Below are 25,602 nucleotides of genomic sequence, written 5' to 3' on the forward strand. Positions count from 1 at the left end.
GACAGGATGGAAACAGAGCTTGATGAGGAAATCCAGGAAGGGCAGAGAAAACTAGAGGAGAGTAGAAAGAGAGAAGAGGAGAGGCAACTGGATGAGGAAGGAAAGCAGCTAGAAGAGGAGAAACGGAAGATAGAGGAGGAGGAGGAAAGATTAGAGGAAGAAAAGAGGAAGTTAGAGAGAAGGAAACGTGAAAAAGAAGCGAAGCAGGAGTTATCAAAGAGAAGACAGGAAGAAGAGAGACTAGAGAAAGAAAGGGAGTTAGAGAAGAAAAGACTAGAAGATGAGGAGAAGAGACTGAGGGAGGAAATCAGACAGATTGAGGAAAGTGCAGAAGGCAACACAGAAGAGAAACCAGAAGGTAGAATTGTTGAATTTGTCAGTGATAAAAAGAGTATTTCCATAAAACTTCCTGAGTGCCAGAGTGAACAGATCCAAATAGTAACAAAGGTCACCATTGCGACGTCTTACTACGTCAAGACCAAGAATGGATATACTCTAAAAAGAAGATTAATTGACTCTCACTATCCGGAGAAAAGACCAAAAGTTGCAAAGTAATTTGTTGTTATGTATTTTTATGATCTTTAAGAATACTTTTATGTACATGAATGAATATTCATGTATTGCTATATATTGATATTTAATGCTATTATAATGTAGTCACTGGGACAGTGACTTATTTGGCAGGGGGTAGTGTGAAGGAAACCCCTTTTCGTGAATAGGAAAATCTCATCTTAAAAAGAGATATTTAGATTTCCAAAATTTCCTTTTTATCTGGAGTTTTGTTTGTTTACATCACGTAACTGAACGCCAGTATAGTCATTGAATGCCGGCGATCAGCTGTTTTTACTACGTGAACTGTGACCTAAATACCGGAGAGAGACTGGTGAATTTACTCGGATTAATTGTTAGTGTGCGCATACGTGTTAGCGCAGAGCAATTGGTATATTTCTGCTGAGTCACGCCATATTCACGTAGAGCCAGCAGTATGATCTATTTATGGGACCGGTATGGTCTGTTATGAAATTTTATGAGCTTTTAAATAGCTCTAAGTCAAAATTAGAATCTTACCTTTTGTGTAGATTCTCTGGAACTTGATTACAGCATTAATTTATTGGTGGAATTTCTTCATTCATGTTTGGATACTGTTATTTTCCTTTATTCTGAGATGATTACCGCCAGGATTTTGAACTCTTCCTTGGATCTAAAGCTCTGATGCGCGCATACGCGCACAGATGCGCTATCATTGGTATTTTAAAGTATTGAATTTGCATAGCATCCCGCCGCGTAATGTTTATGTGGAGAGAGTGGTTTTTAAAGCACTAAAATTACATAACAACCCGCCGCGTAATGCAATGAGCTCAGAAATTGCCAAAATCCTGGGGGGGCCAAAAGTCTATAAATAGGGGAGGTTTTGAGGAGTTTGTCATATCGTCTGCAAGCTCTCTTGAGTTAAGTTAGCTCTCCTAGTCACAATTCACATTCACTCTCTCAAGAATTCTTGTTCTCTGTTTCTCTTTCTACATTGTACATTCCTCTGTGAGTACATTACGTCATCATTTGATACTTAGTTCCATTCAGGGAATTCAGCAAGATTAATGATGAATTTCTGGCATACGTATTTGAAATCATTCGTCACCTTTTTGGTTAGTGACGATTTATGGCAACCAATTCTCTGTTGCATTACTGTTTATGGTCAGCGAAGATTTATCAGTTGTTCACAGAAATTGGGCAGCTTTTGTTATTCTTTAGCAGACTTTGATTGATTTGTCAAGTCTACTAATTGTTTGCTAGATATCTAGAGAAGATATGAAAGCATTTATTGGTGCTTATTTGTGCTCTTTTTGACATGAAAACAATTGTTTGGAGCAGATAGAAATTAATTGATGGTCACGATAGTGAACGTGGATGCTGACTGTTAATGTATCTTTCTGGAATCTCCTGAATGGATAATTTAATTATCTTATTTATGAAATTGGATAATTTATGCATTTCATATTATGAATTTATTTCTGACTTGATGACAATATTTAGGCAGTCCTTTTAAGGACTCTTGACAGTCTGAATATTTAATCAAATTATCTAGTCAGAGAAATTAAATTACTGCATTGATAAAATTATTCTACCAACGTGGAAAAGGCTAGTGTCAGATTTTCAATCTCTAAACAGAGATTATCTTTTGGTCAGTAACATTTGGCATAAAACTGTCAAGTTGTTCTGGAATGTGTGTTGTTTAGGTATTGCTTTGAATATTGATCTGACTTTGGGATTTTTCCACATTGGTCGTTTAAAGGATATTTATTGATAGAGTCGTTAACTCAATTCTAATTTCAGGATTAATGACTTTGATTATTTATTTACATTTCTTACATCATATACAAATAGGATCACACTAAACAAAGCTAGCCATCATGAGTGTTCGGATGTTAAGATCACGTGTTACATAGGTGTCAAGCATGCTATTCCCGTAGTTATTCAGACCAGAATACTGAATATTAATTCTGATAATCTGACAAATACGATGTAACTAGAATATTAATTCTGACATTAAGATTACAAGGTAATCTATGTAAATAATCAATGAAATGTAAATACCTGATTACCAATCAGAAAGCATTTGTAAACAACTTGTAAATTAAACTCTCTGTACAGTCATTTACATGTTTTATTAAGAATACTTGATGTTTATAGTCATAGACTGAAGTAAACTCAGTTTATAGATGAAGCTTAATTCTTCATTTAGAATATTGACACTGTATTAATAGATGGTTGATTTAGTTACAGTGAATTAGGAATAATTGCTTAGGTGTTGGTCTTTTAGACTTGTTTTCACTTTAATAGCTGTATTCTCAGACAGCAGGGACGAGGTTAAAGTTTCCGGTAGGCTTCAATGCTAAGAAAGGTACTATGTGAGTCTATTCTTGAACCCGTGATGATTAGAGATATTTACGGATTTCTGAGGCTTTTCATCACACAGAATGTTGGATGTTGTTACAAGCTTCACACCGACAAAGTGAGTGGAAGTTTTGTAGGCGCTGTAAGGCTGGTAAACAAGGCCCGTTGAGAGGTTGATAGGATAAGGATATTTTTAGAGATTGGTGTGATGTATTGGGTTAGTGACATTGGATGGAGAAAGGTGTTGAGTAACTGCTGGTAGTTTAGATAGGATTACTCACATAAGTCAGAACGACAGAAAAGAACCATTGGTCCTGGAACCTTTGTGGAGAGTAGATTAGTCTTAAGTTGAAATAATTCTTAGAGAGAACACAACTCTATGGAGTATAAAGTACAGAACTAAGTACTAAAAGTAGGATGTAGTTTAGCTACAGCTCGATATTTACAATTGATACAGATTATTGCTTAGTGTATTTAAAACAATGAATACATAGGATTTATTAAGTTAGTAATTAATTATTATTCTATTTATCATTCTATCAATTTAAGAGTGACATGCACAGACTTACATTTAAGTTCTTTACTATGTAGAGTAAGTTATACAATTTCATATTGCTCATTCCATATTCAATGAATTTTCATACTTGTGCAAATTGATGTAAATATCCAAATTTTATCGTTGAAATGTTTCAGAAGAATTGTTAACTTCAACTTTTTCTTATAATTAAAGTTCAGTTGAACTTTACTTGTTATTTCTTAGGAATCAGTAATTGGACTAGCACACTTGAACAGAAGGAACATGATTAGTGATCAGTGTTTGTTGAGAATGATGAATCCAATAAATTGGATTTGTTGTTAAGTCTTAGAATTAGAAATGGTGATCAATTGATTAGTGATGATTGATTGATGATGTGATTAGGGATAAGTACCGTACAATTAGTTTACCCCGGTAAGCATCATTTAAATTAGGTTTCTTAGTTATTTTTAGACCAACCTTGTATATTGCAAGAAAACGGAACTCGTCATCGAGCTTGGAAAACTACGCTTACCTAGTGAGACCCAGTGATAAAGAGTGGATTTGAGAACTGAAAGAGACTAGAATGATTGATTGCGAAGCAAGGACTGACCGCTTCTATGATTGCCTATGTGCATACGACTGCACGTGTGTGCAGTGTGTGCAAGAAAGGTTTCTTCATTACGGTCAAGTGTTAAAATTATGTTTGGCCAAGAGCTCAATAACTCTCTAAACTATTGTGGTGGCAGCATACTATTTTAAAAGGTTATTTTGATAGGGTCTCACGTTATTATAGTATTATAGATCATTGCAGGAATATAAACAAACTCTCCTACCGGGATTATGATAAGAACATCCTTAGCTTACATGCAGAGTTCACAGTTTGGCTTCTAGGTCATCAATCTTATTGAGGGATCTAGCATTGACGACATATATGATAGATACTGATATCTGTATCCGACTTCACTATGATTAGCGCTGCTGACCAATCATTTGATTGATCGTTCTTGCATTTAAAGGGGAAAAGAATTTTCATCAAAGTGAGCCTATTTTACAAGATTACATTGCTCACAATGTTGCATTATGGGTTAGGAACCTGGCCAGATTTGAGTAGTTGAGGATGGATTTGAGGTGGTGACATACAAGGGTGCTGATTCCTATTTGCTTTAATAAGAAGGGGTAATAGTATACAAGTATACCAGGCTTTGAGTAAGTATAGTATACAAATATACCAGGCTTTGAGTAAGTATAGCGGGAATTGTTTTCCGAGGTTGGACTGTCATTACTTTTTTTCCTGAGGGGCGAAGCCCTGAGGGAAAGATAGTGATTTGGCCAGTACAACCGAGGATAAATAATTCCCTCTATACTTTCGAAATAAAGGCCTGGTATTTTTGTTTCATATCCTACATTTAATAACGTAGAACGATAGTTTATCTACTCTTGTACACGTAGTTCATCTTTTCTTAATCTGAACTTAAAAATATAGATAACGCGTTGCGCAGACTAATTTTCCCGAAACCACGCGCTCAGCGGAACGCGGATTTGTGCCTGCGAAGTTCCTTCACGGGACTTGCCCGGTAGAGTCAACTCACTGACCCGAGAGATTGCGCGATCTGCGTCAATGATTTGTGACGTCAATGATAGAATATTTGACTATTCCATCATTGATGTCACGGAATAGCACATTTTTTTCGATGGGCGTTTCATTTTCAACATCATCACAAAATAGTGAGAATATGTTTGGTCCCATGATGCTATTTAAGCCAATCAGCATACAGGATTTAATTTATGTAGGATATAATGGGAATTATTCATCCGAGGTTGGACTGGCATTATTATTTTGCCAGTACAACCAAGGATGCATAATTCCCTCTATACTTTCGAAATAAAGGCCTGGTATATTTGTTTTATATCCTACTTTAATATTAAAAAGTTAGAGCAATTATCTTGACAATCTAGTTTTTGTACTGGTAGTTCATATTTTTAATATCTAAACCAAATATAGATAACCTGCTATGCTGACTGATCTACTTTTCCTGAAGCCATGCGCTCAGCGTTTACGCGGAACGTGTATTAGTACCTGAACCGTCATGATTTGTGACGTCAATGATGGAATAGTGCACTATTCCATCATTGACGTTACGGAATAGCAAATTTTCTTCAGTGGGCGTTTCATTTTCAACATCATCGCAAAATAGTGTGAATATGTTTGGTCACATGATGCTATTTAAACCAATCAGCATACATGATTTATTCTATATAGGATAATAGGCATTATATCCTACATAAATTAAGTCCTGGATACTGATTGGTCTGATTGGCATCATGTGACCAAGCATATTCTCACTATTTTCCGATGATGTTGAAAACGAAACGCCCACTGAAGAAAATTTGCTATTCCGTTACGTCAATGATGGAATAGATAGTGCACTATTCCATCATTGACGTCACAGATCATTGACACAGATCATGCAATCTCTCGGGCGCACCTGTTAGCGAGGTGACTCTACCGGGCAAGTGCCAAGAAGGGGTGGTGCAGGCACAAAACCGTGTTCAGCTGAGTGCATGGCTTCAGGAAAAGTAGATCAGTCAGCGCATTATCTATATTTTGGTTCAGATTAAAAAAGGATGAACTACATGTACGTGTACAATAACTAGATTATCAAGATCTATTGTTCTAACTTATCAAATGTAGGATATATGGTCAGTTCCCCCTTGTCTGCGCGGCCTCCCAAGTCTGCACACCCGCGTATCTGCGCGATTCTAGTAAAAGAAGATACGCAACGAGCACGAACTTTACACATGCAATACATAGACAGGTACAGGTATTCATAAAAAATCCGACTCAAAATGGTGGAAAAATAATAGAATTCAGGGCATTTCATGTGACGGCCTCAAAATGCAGCCTTTGTCATCAAAATCCCTGAATCGTGTGGAAAGTGAATGAGTGCGCAGACATGGGGTACCATTTTTTTTTCAATCTGAAAATGACTGCCCAAAGGTTTTTTCAAGAAAATCTTATATTTTCTTTCATTTTTTAATGAGAAATTTGGTACACTTACTCTTAATAATATAAGGAACACTATTAACCAAAAGATTTTGTGAAATAAGAAGAAATTCATGTTAAATCTTCACTCAAATTGTTAGGTGGGCAGACTTGGGGCCCACCATCATAAAACAAATATACTAGGTGGGTGTTTCATAAAGCTGTTTGTAAGATACGAATGACTTTACGCACGACTGATGATCCTTTCTTGTGCAAAATATCCCTGTGTAATTGATTAATGACCTAAGAACATGTTCCAGTTGTGCGTAAAGTTGTGTGTAACTTTACAAATAGCTTATGAAACACCCAACGGGCCTTTATTTAGAAAGTATAGAGGGAATTATTGTACGGGCAAAATTACTATTTTAAATAGTAATGCCAGTCCAATTTCGGAAAAAAAATTCCCGCTATACTTGCTCAAAGCCTGGTATATTTGTATATTATGCATCACTTAGAAACATTGTATTGAGCCCTTTGCAAATGTTGCCTATTAATAATTGTTTTTTTAAATCTTAAATTTTTTAGGACCAAGTCGAGAATGGCATCCCTCTTTTCATCTGCCTCAACAAGTTCACAAGCTGGTTGAAGAGGATAGAGAGTGAGAAGAATGTTGCTTACAATCGGTCAACGGATGACACCAAGAAACTCTGTACATTTGTCACATGGTCCGGTGAGTATTCTATGAGCATTTCCAGAAATATGGTTTGAATGGATAGATCAGGCTAGTGATTACAGGAAAAATGAATATTTCTGTAGTCATTGTAAATTACTTCTAATCTTTCCTCGTTTGTACAACAAATGCTATGTTTATACTGGAAGAGCTGGAAGAACTATGTTTTATCATGGACCTATGAAAAGATGGATGATTAACGCGAGCATTTCTTTGATCCAATGATAGTCACCGTAACCTGGTTATGCGCATCTTAATGAGAACATACAGGTGTTGCAACAATAGTAATTACCATGACTACCAAGGGTATCTGATCACTGAAAGACGGAACAGTTTCCTCGGTCTTGATTTTTGTTGGCTGATACCATGTTTCAGCATGTGGCTTTCAGTCAACATGCTTCATATATGGAGCAGCAAACTTGAGAAGCAGACGATTTATATGATATAAAATATGATATTTGGGAAAATTGAATTTTAAATGGTGAACAATCACAATATTGCCTCGATATTAAAATATGCAGACATTTCCCCAAATAAAACACATGGAACTAAGATTACCAAAGGTAAACAAAACCTGCACATCGATTTTCCATTATTTCATTGATTTGTTATCAATTGTGAAATATAAATGTCCAATCACGAACTGCTTCAGTCCCTTCTCACGGTGACGATCATAGGACCAAAGAAGACAAATATGAAGAGAATGTTATTCCGATGACAATTAGGCCTACAGTTACCTGTTAGTGAATTCATTATCTAAGCCATGTATGTCCATCTCTTCATAGGTCCATGGTTTTATGAACTCATGCCTCTTCTTATATTTCCTCTCTCACTCCTCCATCTTCTACTGCACGTACTACCTGTCTTTGCTTATCTTATTCCATCAAATTATTAAAAAGAACCCCCCAAAAAATGACATAGGGTGATAGAGCATTCTGTGTTGCTGCATCCTGTTTCTGGAACTCTCACCCACCCGGTTCTTGCTATCGACAATAACCAAAAGTTCCCAGATGTAGTCCTGGGCGTGAAGTTGACATTCATTTCGTGCACTGCCTTCTCATCTCTTCTTACATTTTGAGGAGGAATCATCGTAAAACTTGCAACATGTATTATCCCTCTTGCTGTATTTATTCTTACCTGTAAAGCTACCAGGGTCCCGTAACACGAAGGTTAGTGATTGATCGTACGCTTTATTTTCACGATTGATTGTACATTGTAGTCAATGGAATCAGTCGTAGAAAAATGTCCTACGATCATTGCTAAGCTTTGTGTTACGGGCCCATGAAGTTACTCAGTCACACAAGTAAACGGCGTGAACTTCATCCAGGAATTTCATCCTCTCTTTAATAGTCATTCCAAAGAGACCTAAGAATAATTTCTCTTGATATCCTAGTTAACTCCCTCTTCCCACAAATTGCATTAGTATATTGTATATACATGCATGATCGCATATTTTTTTTCTAATTTACTGTTTATTATGTTTTGATTGGTAGATGCCTTGAGCATTCCTTACATGTAGAATAGATATGTGTGCATTAGAAATGTAGTAATTATTGCCACCCCCCATGATATAACCAACTTAACGAAGTCACCGTTTCATTTCTTGTAGACTGGGATCTTGGTGTTTGTCTACATTATGAATGTCAACGGAAACAACTCTACAAGCCGAGTACGCTCAATCATTGGATTGATGCAAGGGCCGTCTATAGGGTAGATATTAAATCTTTATCACTAAAGTGCATGAGCACTACAACTTGATCTGAAAACAAAGCAATAAAATATGTAGTAGCATTTCATAATAATTTACTTGGAATTATATGTACGATTTTACAGGGAATTAATGGACAGATATGTATACGATTGGATAAAATCTGCAATTTTTGTCCAACTTTGCTTTATGCTTGCCCATTCCTTATTGGTACTGCATTCTAATTATAGAATTTCAATAGTTTAAAGGTGATTTTTCACCAAGAAATACATGTATACCTGAACCAGACAAGTCAGCATCTATCCAGGGTTGGGCGGTAAATACCGGTAGCGGTAATTACCGGTGGTAAATACCGGTAAATAAGATGGGCGTCCGGTAAATGTGTAAAAAACAGGAAATATGATTCATAATTCTTTTTTTTTCAATAATTTTAGTTGTTTTTAACCTCAACAAATGAAAATAGTGTTCTGAAATAATTAGAATCACAAAACTCAGAGTAGAAACACACAATCTAAGTCCACACATAGGATCTAAGTCCACACATAGGATCTAAGTCCACACATACGTACACAAACTCAAATTATGTTCCTGGACATTGAATAATCATATTAAAACATAAACAAATATTTCTCTTGGGGTTTAACTTTTTACATGCCATTGTATCTCATTACAATATGATTTTTGTTTTTAAGTGTGAATAAAGCTCAGTATTCTACTGTATGTAAGGAGTTTTAGTGTGTACATGTATCAGTGTGTACTAGTGGTTGCTGGTTGTGAATTTTGATATTGCTTACAGAAAAAGATCTTTTTGTAGCCTAAAAAATTACACAACTCGGATTATGCCGTTTTTAATGTTGCAATTCTTTCAATCTAACTTCTAAAAGAAGTTTAACAAACAAAGCAAACACAAAAATTAAAAAGCATAACTTATACAAATGTACACAAAAGTGAAAAGAGGTGTCAAAAGTTGTTTCCACGCTCCATTGTTTCCCTTTACAATAGCTCCTCTCTTTAATCAGTCATAGTGAGATCAACAAAATTTTCAAAAGAATGTCTGGTTCACATTGAGACAAGGATATCCTCAATATACATGTATGACGAAGAAGGATATAGCAGAGATAGTGACATCAATGAGGATGACAGAGAAATTGAAGAATTTGACAATGAAAATGGGGTCCCAAATGTTTATGATAATATTTATGTATTTCATTGTCATTTGGGGGAATTTACACCTTTTTCTAAAGGAGGGGCCCGAAAAAATCACATACTTAACCCTTTCCATGCGTACTTCGCATGTATGCACACTTGGTGCCGTGCGAACTTCGCATTTCACGCTCAAACAATTGATGCATTGTTTCCCTTCCTGAAAAGAATTCAGCACAGAGGGGTTCATGGCCCAGCGCACAAAGAGTTAAAGTGGCTATTAAGTTTAATAACATTGAGTCTACACAATTTTTCACACATTGCAACTGTGACTCTATGACGAAAAGATAGAAAATGCCCCCCTCCCCCGAAAAATGTGCTTTACCAATTCCTCCCCCTAAAAATGAGATATACAGTGAATGTAGTTACCTGAGTACTATTTGAAATTGACAATAAATATATATGTTTTCTCAAAAAAATGTACACAAATGACAGATTTAACTGATCTGAATAGAGTCAATAACTAGGCAAAAAACTTTAATGAAGAACATCATATCTAAATTAGATGTATATTTGGGATCTTTTTAGTATTTTATTGTATTTTTTCCAGCATTTCATGATAACAGACATAGATAACACCCAAACACAAACATAAACACACACACAAACAAACACACACACACACACACACCCTCTCACACAAATGGTACACATCAGAGCAACCATACTCACCACCTTTGTTTTTATGTTATTTGACAATCCCTATAGAAAAGTGAGTGGAATATTATATTTCCCGGTATATCCCGGTGAAAAGTGGTAAATACCGGAAAAAAGCGGTAAATACCGGTAAATACCGCTTATTTCCCGGCGTCCAGGAAATAAGCCTCCAAAGCGGGAAATATGCCAACCCTGCATCTATCAATTATCTCAGCAGAGCTGCTAAGTTGTTGGGTTAATATGTTGTTTATTAGGATTTTATTAGAGGATAGCAAGAATTAATATGATTATTCACCTTGAAATATGATTTTTGAAACTTGTAAGAACTATATTTTTTGTATGTTTTTTTGTTCAAAATTAGAAACAAAACTCGAATTTTAGGCTTGAAAATAGGATAGTAATTAGAAAGAAATAAAAGAATTTGATCTTTCCAATTTGGGTTGGCAGGTCTGTACACGTATTTATGAAGTCATAACCATCTCTGTGCACAAATATGCTCAACTTTTATTGCAGAATTTCTACCAACGCAAACCAAAAGGTCTAAATGGTGCTCTCCAGGAAGTTGGTATAGAGTTCTCTGGAAGACAACATTCAGGTAAATGTTTATTTATGTTTTTTTACCTAAAAAAAAACAAGTGCACACATAACTGCCAAGAATGCAGTACCATTTTCATTTATTTGAATGTAGGATAAAAGAGCACTGTCGATCAGACACGCTGCTCAAGGGTATAGCTGCGGTGACCGGGGATTGAATCCTGAATTTTTAAATGTCTACTCAGACACCTTAGACCACTCGGCCACGGCACCTCTACTGATATTCATTCTTCAGCAAGAAATTTACCCACATTTTGCGTATTCAACCAAGGTGAGGTAAAGGGGTACCTGGCAGGGTTCATTTCTTTGAATGCACTGAGCGCTTGAAATGGCATCTCAAGCCAAAGCCAGGGTAATAATTATCTCGGGATAGATTATATCAAGACAGTTGGCGCTATACAGATGCCTATTATCATTGTCCTGTATCATGTGGCATTGCAAAATAAAATTTTTAAAGATTCTTAGGCAATGTGATTAATAAAACAAGAAGACAACAGTTCTATCCCAACAAAGTATGTTCTTCCCCTATTAGCATCCTCAATGGGTTTGCCTGCAGAGCAGTGCACCACCCTCTTACATGGGCGGTGCTGTGTGTGGGGGGGGGGGGTGCCACCCCTGCCCCCTCAACTGAATCACCCCAGACTGTTCACTTGCCAATCATTCCTATGTTCCCTATTGGCTTTTCACAACTGTAATGCAATGCCAAGAAGTTTTTTTTTTCATCTTGCAATAATTTAAATTTTCAAATTTAGATTGATCACAATTCTTGTTTAATACGACATGAGCGCAAAGGAATAAAAAGCCTTGTCTTCTATAAGCTGGGCCCTTTTGGAGTGATATAAGGAAGGAAAATGTTACTGACGATAAATCCTGATAAGATAGTTTGTTGGCAATGCTCTTGTTGGGAATTTGGATCTTGCCTTTTATTTAACTCTGTGAAAGCATAATAAAACCCAAATAATTCTTATTGAAAAAATTGAATCCTTTGATTGAAAGTAATTATTGTTATACATGTAAGTATTACTTTGATTGAACACTATTTCTAGCTTGATTTTCATCCCCTCTCTTTATTTTTTTCTTTTTGAAGGATTGGATGATGCAAAGAACACAGCTAGATTAGTATGGAGGATGATCCAAGATGGCTGCCATTTCAAGATTACCAAGACAATTCAATCGGTAGGTCAAGGTGTATTACGGAGGTAGTAGAAGGTTTATATTTACTTGTTTCTTGGTCTGCAAGCAGTCACATGGGCTAAACCCATTGGCCCGTATTCTGAAGTCGGGTTTAACTTAAACTCAGGTTTAAAGTTGTGGTTTAAGTATGGACAGCCAATTGTTACATAATCACTAACAGTAGAGATATACTTTCAGCTCATTCGGCTCTCAAATCATTTATAATTGTCTAGGAAGTATAAAGAGATGATTGTCTTCACCATTGATGAATCAGGAAAGAGCAAAGTAAACATAAGAAACATACAACTTAATAAAAATTTTGACGCTTTTGGCTTCCCATAATTTTAGCACAGAGTTAGACCACGGTCTAAGTTAAACCCGACTTCAGAATATGGGCCATTTGGTCGACAAGCATTTGGTGCACTTCTCAGATAGTCTAATATCACATGGGCTAATTCCATTTGGTCTACAAGCAGTTGGCCTACTTTTTAGAAAGTCTAATACCACATGGGCTAAACCCATTTGTTCCACTCTCAATTAAGTCAAAATGCTGTCTGGTGTACACTTGGTTTAGCCCCTCCTCAACATTTTTTTGTAATACAAAATTTTTTGACCACATCACTAGCTGACTTTACTTTCAAGTCATTGCGACCCTCAGGTATGCAGTTGGAAATTACGCAACATTTCGTAAGTGCATGCAGGCCGAAATTGCTCAAAACATGAATTTGTATACAAATTCTAATGCAAATAGTGTTTTTAGCCAAAATTCATAAATATATCATCAATTTTCCTTTTACTGATTAAAATCATTTAATATCTTGTTTATGGTCAAAATAAAGTCCCCGACAATTTCCATTGAAAAAACAATTTAAAAAAAATGTCAAAAAAAGAAAGAAATACATAAGAAATCTAGAAATCAATAATTTTTTTAGGACATTTGATAAGAATCCTATAAAGAGTCTGTGAACCAAAAATTAGTATTTTAGGGGCATTATTTTGTTAATTAGAGCAAACTTTTGATTTTATGCATAAATTAGCATAATTAACTAGCAATGAGATTTTTCGCAGACTTTGATTATACCGCGTGTGCCAATTTTCATTGCGATCGCGCGATCAACGGCCGAGATCATAAGGGCGGCTGAATCGGCCCCCCCCCCCACCCAGTGTTCTTAGGTGTAGAAATAGCCCAGTCTATTTAGGGTTAAGTCTAAATGCTGTTTGGTCTACACTTGATTTTATAACCACTTGGTCTATTCCTCATCTAGTCTAATGCCCAGTTGATCTACATGTAATTCCACAAATGTCTACTTATTGATTTTACTTTACCATAAGATTTGGTTAATTGACAGTCTATATGGTTTACATGACCTAAGCACTGATCTCTCCCTTATCTGGATGGGAACAATAACGCTGATTGGCCTATTCTGTGTTGAAGCACCGGAAGTTGCTACCTCCGCACGCCGAGTTCCCCCAAAAAAGCCAAAATCGAAGTAGAGTCTGGTTCACGGCAATAGTGTCAATTCTTAATTATACTTACCAGATGAACTCTTATTACAGCACTTTTCAATGTGAATTTATACCTGATACAAAATTAAAGATGCCGTTCTGTGCCGCGTATGGTTGCAATAATCGGGACGACCGTGGAAACAGAGAAAAGGGGATTACTTTTCACAGCTAAGACAAGCTGGTGAACTGCATAGTTGTAGACTTTATGTAGTCCCATGTGCTCAAATACATGTGTGGTAATTCTAAATTACCAGAGCAAGTTTCCAAAACTTTAAAACTCCAGGGGGAGGGGGGCTTATCGATTGTTGTGATTTCTCTGGAAGCGTGATGAATTTAAACCATGATTCAAATAAATATTCTTTTTATTAATATTCATAACTGTCACCAAGTTTTATGAGTTTATCAGTCATGTTTGGGCAGAAGAATATCACGAGACACGAAAATACTGACCGTGTAGCCTGTATTCTGAAACTTGACTTAAGTTAAGTTAAGACTGGAAATCTGCCGTTTCGGAGGAGTTAAAAAAAAAGATTTTTTGCGAAGCACAGATCCTGACCGAAATAGACTGATTTTTCGGTCAAGGACTAGATCTACAAGGTATTATGAAAATTTAGGAGGCTAATGTAACTTGTGGCATGTGAATTTGTGATATTTCTCTGTCAACAATAGTTCTAATTATTTTTCCCAAGAACTTTTTTTTTTAAGTACGTAAAAAAGACATTAGGCTACAGAGACGGATTTACAGACTTCAGAAATTTCACAGAACTTATTTTAGATGATGAATGTCTTCAAAGAATAAAAATGTCTCGGTGGAGCCAAAAAAAGGGGGGTTATCAACCAAAAATTTAGGGGGGGTGACGCAAAAAAAATAATCTGACAAGCAAAAAAAAAGGTTATCAACCCAAATTTAGGGAGGGATGCAAAACAAAAGAAATAATCTGACAAGCAAAAAAGGTTATAAACCAGAATTTTAGGGCGGAACACAACAATTTTAGGGGGGTCCACCTAAATTTAGGGGGGATGCAGGAAACAAAATTGACAAGCAAAAATAACACAAAAGGTTATCAACATAAATTTTTGGGGGTCTGTCCCCAACCTAAAATTTAGGGGGGACAGGACCCCCCCCCCCCCCCCCGCTGCCTATATGAACAAACTGGGGAGAGGATAATTGAAGAGGGTCGATCGATGTGACGGAGGGAGAGAGAGAGAGACACTCTTAAAGGGCGAGTCCACCTCATGGAAAAGATTATTTGAATAGAGAGAAAAACCACACAATATGCTGAAAATTAAATCAAAATCAGAAGTAAAATATGAAAGTTATGATATTTTAAAGTTTTACTTAAGCGATGAATTTTTCGGTGTTATGCTTGTTTGATTTTTGTTGGGGGGTGGACTTAAATAAAGGGGGTTTCAAGCCCAGTGTTATAATTAAGCCTGCATAACCTAGAAAGTCCTCGCCCTATCCCTAAGATGTTATTTGGCAAACCTCCAAAATACCCCTAGACAAGTCAAGGATTTCATCCATTCTTCCTTAGGTTAGAAAAACACCAACCCCTTCAAAATTATGTTTCCGAAATGTACTGGGAAAGTAACATGGTTTCAAGAAAATTGAGAATTCTGGCACCTTAAATATATGAAGTTTTGTATGAAAAGCAATGAGAGCTTCAGTGTGCAGACAGCTAGCGTATCGCTCACAATGCACATGCTGGTGGAGCGATCGGGTTCCTTTTGGGGGAACTGGTATGGCGGACAATAGAACTCGCAGGCTTCAAACAAAGGACCCTCCCCGCATATCCAGTTAGTGGAGAGATCAGTGGACCTAAGTGATATGTGCTCAATATTAGAAAAAATGGGAAATAGCCTTAAATTAGAATGAAACATTTGGAACAAGAAAGCTTGTGTGAAAACAGAAAAATCAAAGAAACAGACCAACGAAAGTTTGAGAAAAATTTGACAAATAATAAAAAGTTATGAGCATTTGAATATTGCGATCACTAATGCTATGGAGATCCTCACATTGGCAATGCGACAAAGATGTGTGATGTCACTTGTGAACAACTCTCCCCATTACTTTAGTATACATTTCACTTAAACTGTCTCTTTTATCACATCTATCCAGTAGATCATGTGTTCTCTCTATAGGAGGGCATGTAATAAAGATTTTTAAAGAATACATCATGGATAAAGAATTTGTATCACCATAATAAAGAAAAAGCAAAAAGAAACATTTTGGGGGTATTTCATTGTCCATCAAAGGGAAAGTTGTTCACACGTGACATCACACATCCTTGTCGCATTGCCAATGGGAGGATCTCCATAGCATTAGTGATTGCAATATTCAAATGCTCATAACTTTATCATTATTTGTCCGATTTTTCTCAAACTTTCTTTGTTCTTATTCTTTGATTTTTCTGTTTCGACACAAGCCTAATTGTTCCAAATGTTTCATTCCCCTTTAAATAGCCTTAATAGAAAATTAGACAAAATGGTGAATGGGCTGTATGACAATAAGACCAAATGCTTAATGGACATACTGGTTGTAGATGAACTAGGACTGGACCATTGGGATGAGACCAAAAGTAGAATTGTCACAGATATGAAGCACCAAACCCCTGGCCGTGTTGATGATTTTCAAGTGCAATGTTCCCAAGTGCATTATCTTTTCCACAATTTACTCGACGTGACTACCATTATTACTTTCATTTGTGGTGATATCCAATTGCAACAGTGCAAATTTGTGCAGCAATATACCTGCAGTAAACAATATCAGGGGCTGCAGATATTGCATTAAATGACGATTTGTCATTTTTTTTGGTGTTTTGTTACATGGTTACGTGAATTTTAATGTTTCAATAAAATTTGCACATATACTTGTACCCATTCATATGGGCTTTATTATTATATTTTTTTGTGTGTGAAGTACAATATAAGTTTATAAATCCATTTCTGTGATTTTTATTTTGATGGGGGCAGTCAGTAATTAATGGTTTTGTATACTTGTCGTTGAATCGAAAGTATATGTTTGTTTTTAACAAAAACTAAATGCAGATCCCCAAAATTTTGTTTTATTTTGGTGATATACACGCAGTGTTATGTTGATATGTGTATGTTGTAATTAATGAACAAGTAAACAGTCCTTCTTTCTTTTCTTAAACCAAGTTAATCATTAAAGTTGTTAATTACGCATTTAGAATTCCTTTTTACATATACTGTGTGTCAAAAAACAAATGCCAAATGATATACATGTATAGGATGGTAAAGTATGGGTTGCTCATGAACTTGACTTTCATTCGACACACCAAAAGTGGAAAAGAGTACTGCTCACTTTTGTGATGGGCATGAAAATGAGGTCGCACAGCAATCCATTTGTGAAGTTTAGGTCTACTTTTGAAAATTCCACAAAGAGCATTAATGATTTATATAATTAATTTTTCCTGAAAAACAACAACAACAAAACCTTCAGTGAAAAAAGGGGTTTGTCATTCACTTTTTATTTTCATAATTTTTTTGTATGAGTTTCGCTTGTGTAAGGTTGATTCTATATTTACCGCAATTTAGAATGTTCTCTCTTCATTTTTGCTAATTATGGTTTGGAAAAAGAAGATGAATGTGATCATATTTTTTATCAACATTGTTCTCATGCTAGTTAAAAAGTAGTGAATAGACTCTAGATGAATAAGAAGTAATCACTTGATAATGAATTCTATAGATACCCAACATCAATTTGATATGTCATAGAAATTTCATAATCCATGGTAGAATTTCAATGTGCAATACGTATTTCTAATATAGCATTTTTTGTTGTTTTTTATATTATTTTGTATGTACATATTCAACAACCTTTCAATTATGTCAGTTACTCTTAAGTGCACCACTCACTCCATGATAAAAATGCAACCAAATTTTAGATGGACAAATAAACTTTTCTGATTTGATTTGTAAGATGAAAATTGCATTGCAGACTGATAATTTGGTGTGCAGAGGGCTTAGGATAATGAAAACAGGGTGGTCTAAAAATATTGCATCCACTTTGGCAAATATTAACTCACAAAACTTAGGGAATTAAGGTATCTTATCAAAGTCTTTGTGCGTCTTTTTGCTGGAATCCTCCTCTAATGATGCTGTGCCTTGTTTTAAGGGATGCTCCGGGCTGAAGATATTTTTATCTAACTATAAATTGAGAATAGAGTAAAATGCTGAAAATTTGATCAAAATCGGATAACAAAGTTATTCAGTTTTAAAGATTTGCATTATTCCATTGAAATAGTTCTAGGCATGTCTTCATGATTATTCATTACGTGGGCTGATGATGTCACATCCCCACTCTCCTTTTTCTTGTAATCATAATTGTTTCATTTTTTCCTAAATGTGTAAATGATATGTATCTATGAAATAACTTGCAGCTAGAAATAATTAATGCACTTAATCAGTTGACAATCCAATTGTTTTGGTAGAAAATGTTTGAATAAACCTAATTTCATATGATATGATACAAAAGAACAAGTGGGGATATGACATCATCACCCAACCTAATGAATATTCATGAAGACATGCCTAGAAATGTTTCACCGGAATAATGCAAATCTTTGAAATTCAATAACTTTGTTATTTGTTATCCGATTTTGATATAATTTTCAGCATTTTCCTCTGTGAATTTTACTCTATTTATTGAGATATGAATATCTTCAGCCCGGAGCATCCCTTTAATAACTGCTTCCTATATTCCCCATTGTTTCGTCTACGTTTCTCGCAGGTTTCCTGTGTGAAAGATGTAGCTCTTTTTACAAGGTACCTCAGTGGCAGACCGTGACCCAGAGAGACAAATGATTGGAGGGGCACTGTATTGTTTGTGAACAATGCTGTGCCCCTCCAATGTTTTGTCTCCTCCGGGTCACGTTCCGCCACTGAGGTACCTTATGCAACTTTATCTGTACTAAAAAATGATAATGTTTTAAGATAATTTACAAAAAGAACTTTCCATTTGGATGGATTAATTAAAAGAAATGACTGAGAATCTGATTTATAAGATTTACAAAATAATGAACTTTGCATTCAAATGGATAAAATGAATTAATATAAAACTATTGAGAATTCAATGCGGGTGTGTTTCATAATGCTCATCCCAGATATGATATGAAATTAATAAAAATGAATTGCGAATCTGATTCAGCACCCAACAAAACGTTACCAGGCAAGGTTGGCCGGAGTGGGAAATACTGGATGTAAATACCAGCAAATTTTGTCTAGATAATATTTTTAAAAGGTGGGAAATACTTTGAATTGCAGGGAAATACTATGATATATACTTCTTGAATATTTTCAGCTATTGTCGATGTGTTTCTCAAGCATATTCTACCTTTTTTCATGTACCTTCCTGTGCATTCTAATACTTAACACTAATACAAGTTTTTCCCAGTATTTCCCTCCTGAATGGGAAATGCCTTGATTTCCTGTAAAATGGCAAGCCTTGCCAGTCATGCGTAAAGTAACCTGTAACTTACAAACAGCTTTATTAACTCCAAGTAGAAAAGCTTTGTCTATAATTGTTGTGGAGCATTGTGGCCCAGAGGATTAGTCTTCTGACTTTGAAACAGAGGGTCGTGGGTTCTAATCCCAGCCATGGCGTAATTTCCTTCAGTAAGAAATTTATCCACATTGTGCTGCACTCAACTCAGGTGAGGTGAATGGGTACCCGGCAGGATTAAGTCCTAGAATGCATGAGCGCTGAAAGGCAGCTCAAGCTAAAGCCGGGATAATAATAATAACATTGTGCCATGGAATAGAATATTTCGAGATAGATGGCGCTATATAAATGCCCATTATTATTATAATTATAATTACTGAGCAGATGACATCTCATTTTTTCTTTCTTTTGCTCATTTCATTTCATTCATATGATTATATATTTGGGCCATTTTGAACTGATTGGGGGTCTGTTTCATCATCGTGCTCATCCAAGATATATGAAATGCACGATAAGGTTTTAATGATGTCACCCTGGTGCTCTATCAATTGCAAAACACAATAGCATTGATACATGAATGTATAATTTTTTTTTTTTTGTTAATATTTGGTACAGGGTTCTCTGAAGGCTATTCCTAGGGCACTACCCCAACCAGGATCAGCCCAGCAACAGACAAAGGATTCAACAAGTACAACTATAACAGCTCTGCAACCACCACCATCTCTAAGATCATCTTCATCAGCAGCAGCAATGAACACTACACATCTAACAAGGACTAAAGAAACAACTGATTCTAGTCACACAGGCGCATCATCAGCTTCGTCATCACTGCCAAAGACAGAAACGGAACCGCCCTTTCGAAGAGTAAATAAAAGCAAAAGGAAGAGTAATGGCAGACTCTCCATAGAGATCACCAAGAAGTCTTGTCTGGCTTCAGAGGAGAAGGGACAGAAGTCTCAAGGTATTCCCTTTCACATTTATGAAGATGTGAAGACTGGAAATGATAAAGATGAATTTGGGAGCACATGTAAAACAGTTGTGAAGCAGGCCACGTCGAAGTTACATTCTTTCAATGGTGACGTATGCAATGTAAAATTGACAAAAGGGGAAACCCCAACCCATCGGACTAGTGGCAGTACTGGGGAATTCAAAACACCACCTGCTTGCGCTCTTCCTTTCCATAAGCAGAACTCCATCAAAAAGTATGGCAAGCTTGGAGAGAAGACCAGTCCTGGGGGTCAGTTCAAAACCCCAGAAAGCAGAAAAACTCCTGGGACTGATGACATGAAGACACCTTCCGGCTCCATGAAACCAGGCGTCTGCATGGCCAAGGTGACACCACCTATGTGCAAGTGTGGACGTCGAAGCAAGAGACGTGTTGCAGCCCGCCCTGGCCCGAACCAGGGTAGGGCGTTCTACTCCTGCCCGGGTCTGAGACGCGGGAGTGGTGGAGGCCTGAAAGACACCACCAACTCCAAGATGGGTTGTGGATTCTTTTCTTGGGAGAGTATGGTTCTGAATGACTTAAGATCGCCAAATGCAGTGGGTACCCCTGGTTCCTTCACCACCTCAGGGTCGGCGTTGAAGACTCCTAGTCCTCTAGCAATGGGTTCCATGCAGAAAGCTATCTCTTTCAAGACTGGACAGAAGCCAGGTATGCCGAGGAGAGGGGGCGTTACACCTATTGGAGTTGGGTATTCCAACAGTTGGAGGTAGCATGAAAGGGCTAATCCACCCTGGTCAGCAAACATTTGATCAAACAAGGTAAATACTGAAAATTTCATTTAAATCAGATGTATAATAAGAAAGTTATGATAATATAAAATTTGTATAATTACACAACAAATTTATATGCACATCCATGTCAGTACATAAATGAGGGAACTGATGACGCCACCCATGCACCATTTGTTATGTATTTTATTATATATCTGTATTTTCAAATCTGAAAAAAGAGGGGGCAGGGTGAAATGACCCCTGAACAAACCTGAAGGGAAACCAAGCTTTATCTGTTGTGCAAGAACTATTGCTCTCCGAAGTATTTCTTTTAGTTTTACCAACCATGTGTGTGTCCCACTATTGCACCTGTACAGAACAGTTTCTTATTTTCAATACCTCAGATTAGGACACTTATGAATATACCATCTTGTATCTGGAATCATTCTCCCAGGTAGTAAGACATGTCTGTGACACTGGTTACCATGCTAGTTGACACAATGGGCACTGCATCTTTTATTTTGTTGGATGATTGATTCATTTTTTATCTTTTTCTGTTCCTGTTTTTCCATCAGCGGAAGTATCAACCTGGTGCCGACCTAGATATCTACCCAATTGATACACCACGAGTCGCGATTTGAAGTGGAATAGACGCACGCTTGAGTACACATCATCATCCCATGCCGCCTAGTCAATGAGGAATGAAGCAGGATTTCATCCGGAGGTGATGGCAGGTACGGCGGACAGGAAAATGTTCCTTGGTAGGCATCCCTATGCGGTTGTCATGCGGTGAGATGGGGTCTGACGTCATTGCTGAACGGTTGTCGATTTCCCACTTGAGAAGACCCAGTTTTACCATGAGGAGGAAGACAGTGTGAATGGTGGACTTGGGTTGACGAATAACCATGGCAATACCATGGTTTGGAAAGTTCACCCGATGCAGTCTCATCACGGTGAGGGGTGACCAAGGATCCAGTTGGCCCAGGGGGGTGGGGGCCATCGCCATTACTAGTCGGACATCATGCTTGTCCACCAAAACGTGTAAACGGGGGTTTTCACAGCATGGGTGATGTATGCGCATGCAGTGAAAAGCTTTTGATGTTTCAACAAATTTTAATATAAAACCAAATGTCTCTCTCTCACCTTTAATAACTTTATCAGCTCCAATTCATTTGACTTTGCTGTGATTTGTTTTCAAAAGAAATTGGGCAATGAGATGAAGGAAAAGTAAATATTTCCTTTGCTCGCATGAAGCATGGAGCTCAAACATTTTATGTATATTTTTTTGCAAGAGAAAGAGGTATTCTCGGAGTTTATAAAATGCCTTCCTTGATATGATGATAGGATCACATTTGATTACATAAAGTTAGCCATAAAACTTGCAAAGTTGAATATGAAATCGAAGATAGAGAATATCTTGTTTATAGTTTATTCTTTTTAGAAAAATAGGAAGATTAACCTGCAAATCTTCCTTCCTTTTTACCTCTGCTTTTCTCCCCTTTTCCGTTTTTCTTTTGAGGGCGTTTTGGTGGGTGACGACCACCACACCACCCCTTGGCTATGCGCATGGTGGCCCCTGGGCCAGTTGGTCATCCACGGGCCAGAGCCCAAGAGACTTTTACTTCCATCATGGGTAGTGTTCTAGCTAGAGACTTGTTAGTGGTGGTTGCAATTTCAAGGCAATGAAAAGTTCTCAAGGCCAATTTGGTTGAAGGTGAATGAACCTCATGCAAATAACTATCTGACATTGGCAAATCTTTGAAAATGAATTAAAAAAATAATTAATATTTATCAAATATAAGAATATTTATTGTAAAATCTGCAAAGAAAACAATATTAAAGACAGAAAGAACAATTCTTTGCAAGAAGTTGTGTTTGAAACACTTTCACTTGAAATTAGTGGTGGACGGAAGCAATGTTTATCATGATGAGTGGTGGTCAGTAATCTCCTTTGCCAGTTTAACCCAACCACTGCCGACAACCGTAGCTATAACACTGATAATGTAATGATGGGGATGTTCCTGAGGATGTTTAAATACTAGACTAGGGTTCATTGAACGAGACAGGTCAGCCAATCCTGTTCACCTTCCATGCATGCAACAATGTAACTCTTCTCTGCGATCTATTTTTTTTTTTTAACTATTCAGACAAAATATTGTTAAGAACGAGTAAGACAACCTTTGTCTACCTTGCATGCTGGAAAATTTGCATTTTATACATTGCATGTTGCCCTATGTAGATTGATGCTTGAATGAATTCTGTTTTAGTATTTAGCACTTTTGGGGACATTCTTTTGCTGTAAGGTAGTGTGTCTAGTCATACATGTATAAGGAGGCAGTGGTATTGAGCTGGAAGCAATTTTGGAGGGGAAAGGCTCATTCTTAATGGGGCACCTAAGGCTGTGAAAAGAATGGAGAGACGCGTATTTTATTTTTTTAAGAAAATCTATAGCAAGGGACCAAAGTGACCATCTTGACACCTTTGCATTCTCAATAGTGAAATTGAAAAATTTGTCCAGTTTGGTACCCAGTGTTCTAAATTTAGGTAACGGCAAAAATTGCCCTAAAATGTGATTTCATATACATGTAGAAATTAAATTCAGTTCAATTCAAAATGGTTTGTTGAGGTAAAAACTTCCAAAGCTTTTACAATATAAAAGATTGAAATCATCCAATGCAAGTTCTGTTTCTTGCCAAAATTCATATAAATGTAGCATTACTTTTACGAAGTCAATCAATTTTATGTTTATGATCCAAATAGTGTCCCCATCATTTCCCATCAAAAGAAACTAAACTAGTTTTAGAGGAAAGAAATACATGGAATTCTTAAAACATGTTAGATTTATGTAACAGGCCACAAAGAGTGTCTGGACCCTAATTTCATGCATAAAGTATCCATGAAACAGCAAAATTAATGGGATTTTTCAAAAAATTAACTACAGTTTTTTTAGATTATGCTTATGCCATGGACAAAATTTGCACAGTGGAGGGTGGGACATCCCTCCCGGCTTTATAAACTACATGTACTAGAATAACCAGGCCAAGTTAGGATTAATTTGGATGCCAAGGTGCTTGTTGCAATGTTTTAATTCTCATTCCTCCGAGTGTAACCCTAACCCTTTATTTACATTTCTACATGACTGTGTAGTGATTTTCCTCTCTTTTTTTTGGGGGGGGGGGGGTAGAGGGGGTTGTATCACTTTTGCTAGAATTCTGATTTCAGGGAGTAATCTGTAATACCTTGCAGAAAAGAAATAAATGGATGAACGTGTGAATTGAAGGATGAATGAATAAATGGAATGAGTGACTTAATGGAATGAATGACTGGATGAATGAATGGATAAATGGATTTTGTCTACTTGTATTTATTTTCGTAACGGTGCCACATTAAGCTTGTCCCACTCTTACCCCCTTTGCCTCTCTCTCTCTCTCCTTTAAATGTTGTATTCATCACTATGTAATTTTCATTTGCTTCTGTATCACGTAAGATTTCTCTTGAAGATTATTCCTATCCTTTGTCTTTCTACTTCCTTCTCTCTGCTTATACTTCTTTTAATTTGCATTCATCATTTCAACACATTCCTTCTTTGTAAATCTTCCCAACGTTCTTTTCTTTCTTGACCCATTGCAGCTACCTTCCCCTCTCCTTTATGTGACTTACAGTATCCTGTCAACAACCTGCAATTGCCATTCATTAATTTTCCTGTCATGAATTCTCATTTCAATTTTTTTTTTCTAAAAAACTTCTTAATCCTCTACCCTTTATACTTCACGGGTTATCTTGAATGCCCTCTTATACATGTATATCTCATCACCTTTCTGATTCATTAAGCGTTATGCATTTTTATGTCATAAATCCTTCACCTCTCCTTGATCACCTTCATACATTACAACTATTCTCACCTTATTGATGTTGGTCTTTAACTCTAGCTTAGTCACATCCAACTTCACACATGACTCTGTAACCCCCCCCCCCTTTATCAAACAACATCTCATCATCCTTCCTACCTCCTTCATGATGACCCTATTCTATTTCCCTTCCTCTTTTATTTTCTCTCTCCCTCACTCCCACCTCTTTCTCATTCCCACTCTTTCTGTCTCATTCCTCTTTTTTATTCCTTTATCTCTCTCTTTCTTCTACCATCCTATCTACCTTCTCCATGATGACCCTTTCCTCTTTTATTCTTCTTTCTCTAACACCCACTTTTTTCTCATTTAACTCTCTCGTCACTTCTTTATGATGACCCTATTCTATTTCCCTTCCTCTTTTATTTTCTCTCTCCCTCACTTCCACCTTTCTCATCCCTCATCTGTTTGTCATCTCTCTCTCTCATTCTGTCCCTGACTCCATCTCTCCCTTTGCCTCTCTCCCTCTCTTGTCCCCACTCCCACTTTCTCCTTTTAATATCTCTCTTCTATCCAACCCTCTCTGAAGGGACTTTCACTCTTGGTCGTGCGAC

At 36.7% G+C, this 25,602-nt stretch overlaps 1 protein-coding gene across 1 annotated transcript; it reads left to right on the top strand.

Annotated features, from left to right (window-relative positions):
* Nucleotides 1-6: 6 nt before the first annotated feature.
* On the top strand, nucleotides 7-24,483 carry LOC129269706 (ERI1 exoribonuclease 2-like). Its single transcript, XM_064105961.1, has 7 exons — nucleotides 7-375; nucleotides 6,978-7,122; nucleotides 8,732-8,832; nucleotides 11,204-11,285; nucleotides 12,372-12,460; nucleotides 20,043-21,191; nucleotides 21,719-24,483. The coding sequence occupies exons 1-6, from the start codon at nucleotides 7-9 to the stop codon at nucleotides 21,141-21,143; spliced, it is 1,887 nt and encodes a 628-aa protein (XP_063962031.1). The 3' UTR covers nucleotides 21,144-21,191; nucleotides 21,719-24,483.
* Nucleotides 24,484-25,602: the final 1,119 nt, after the last annotated feature.

Source organism: Lytechinus pictus, chromosome 10 (assembly GCF_037042905.1).
Source record: "Lytechinus pictus isolate F3 Inbred chromosome 10, Lp3.0, whole genome shotgun sequence".
In the NCBI taxonomy this organism is placed as follows: Eukaryota; Metazoa; Echinodermata; class Echinoidea; order Temnopleuroida; family Toxopneustidae; genus Lytechinus; species Lytechinus pictus.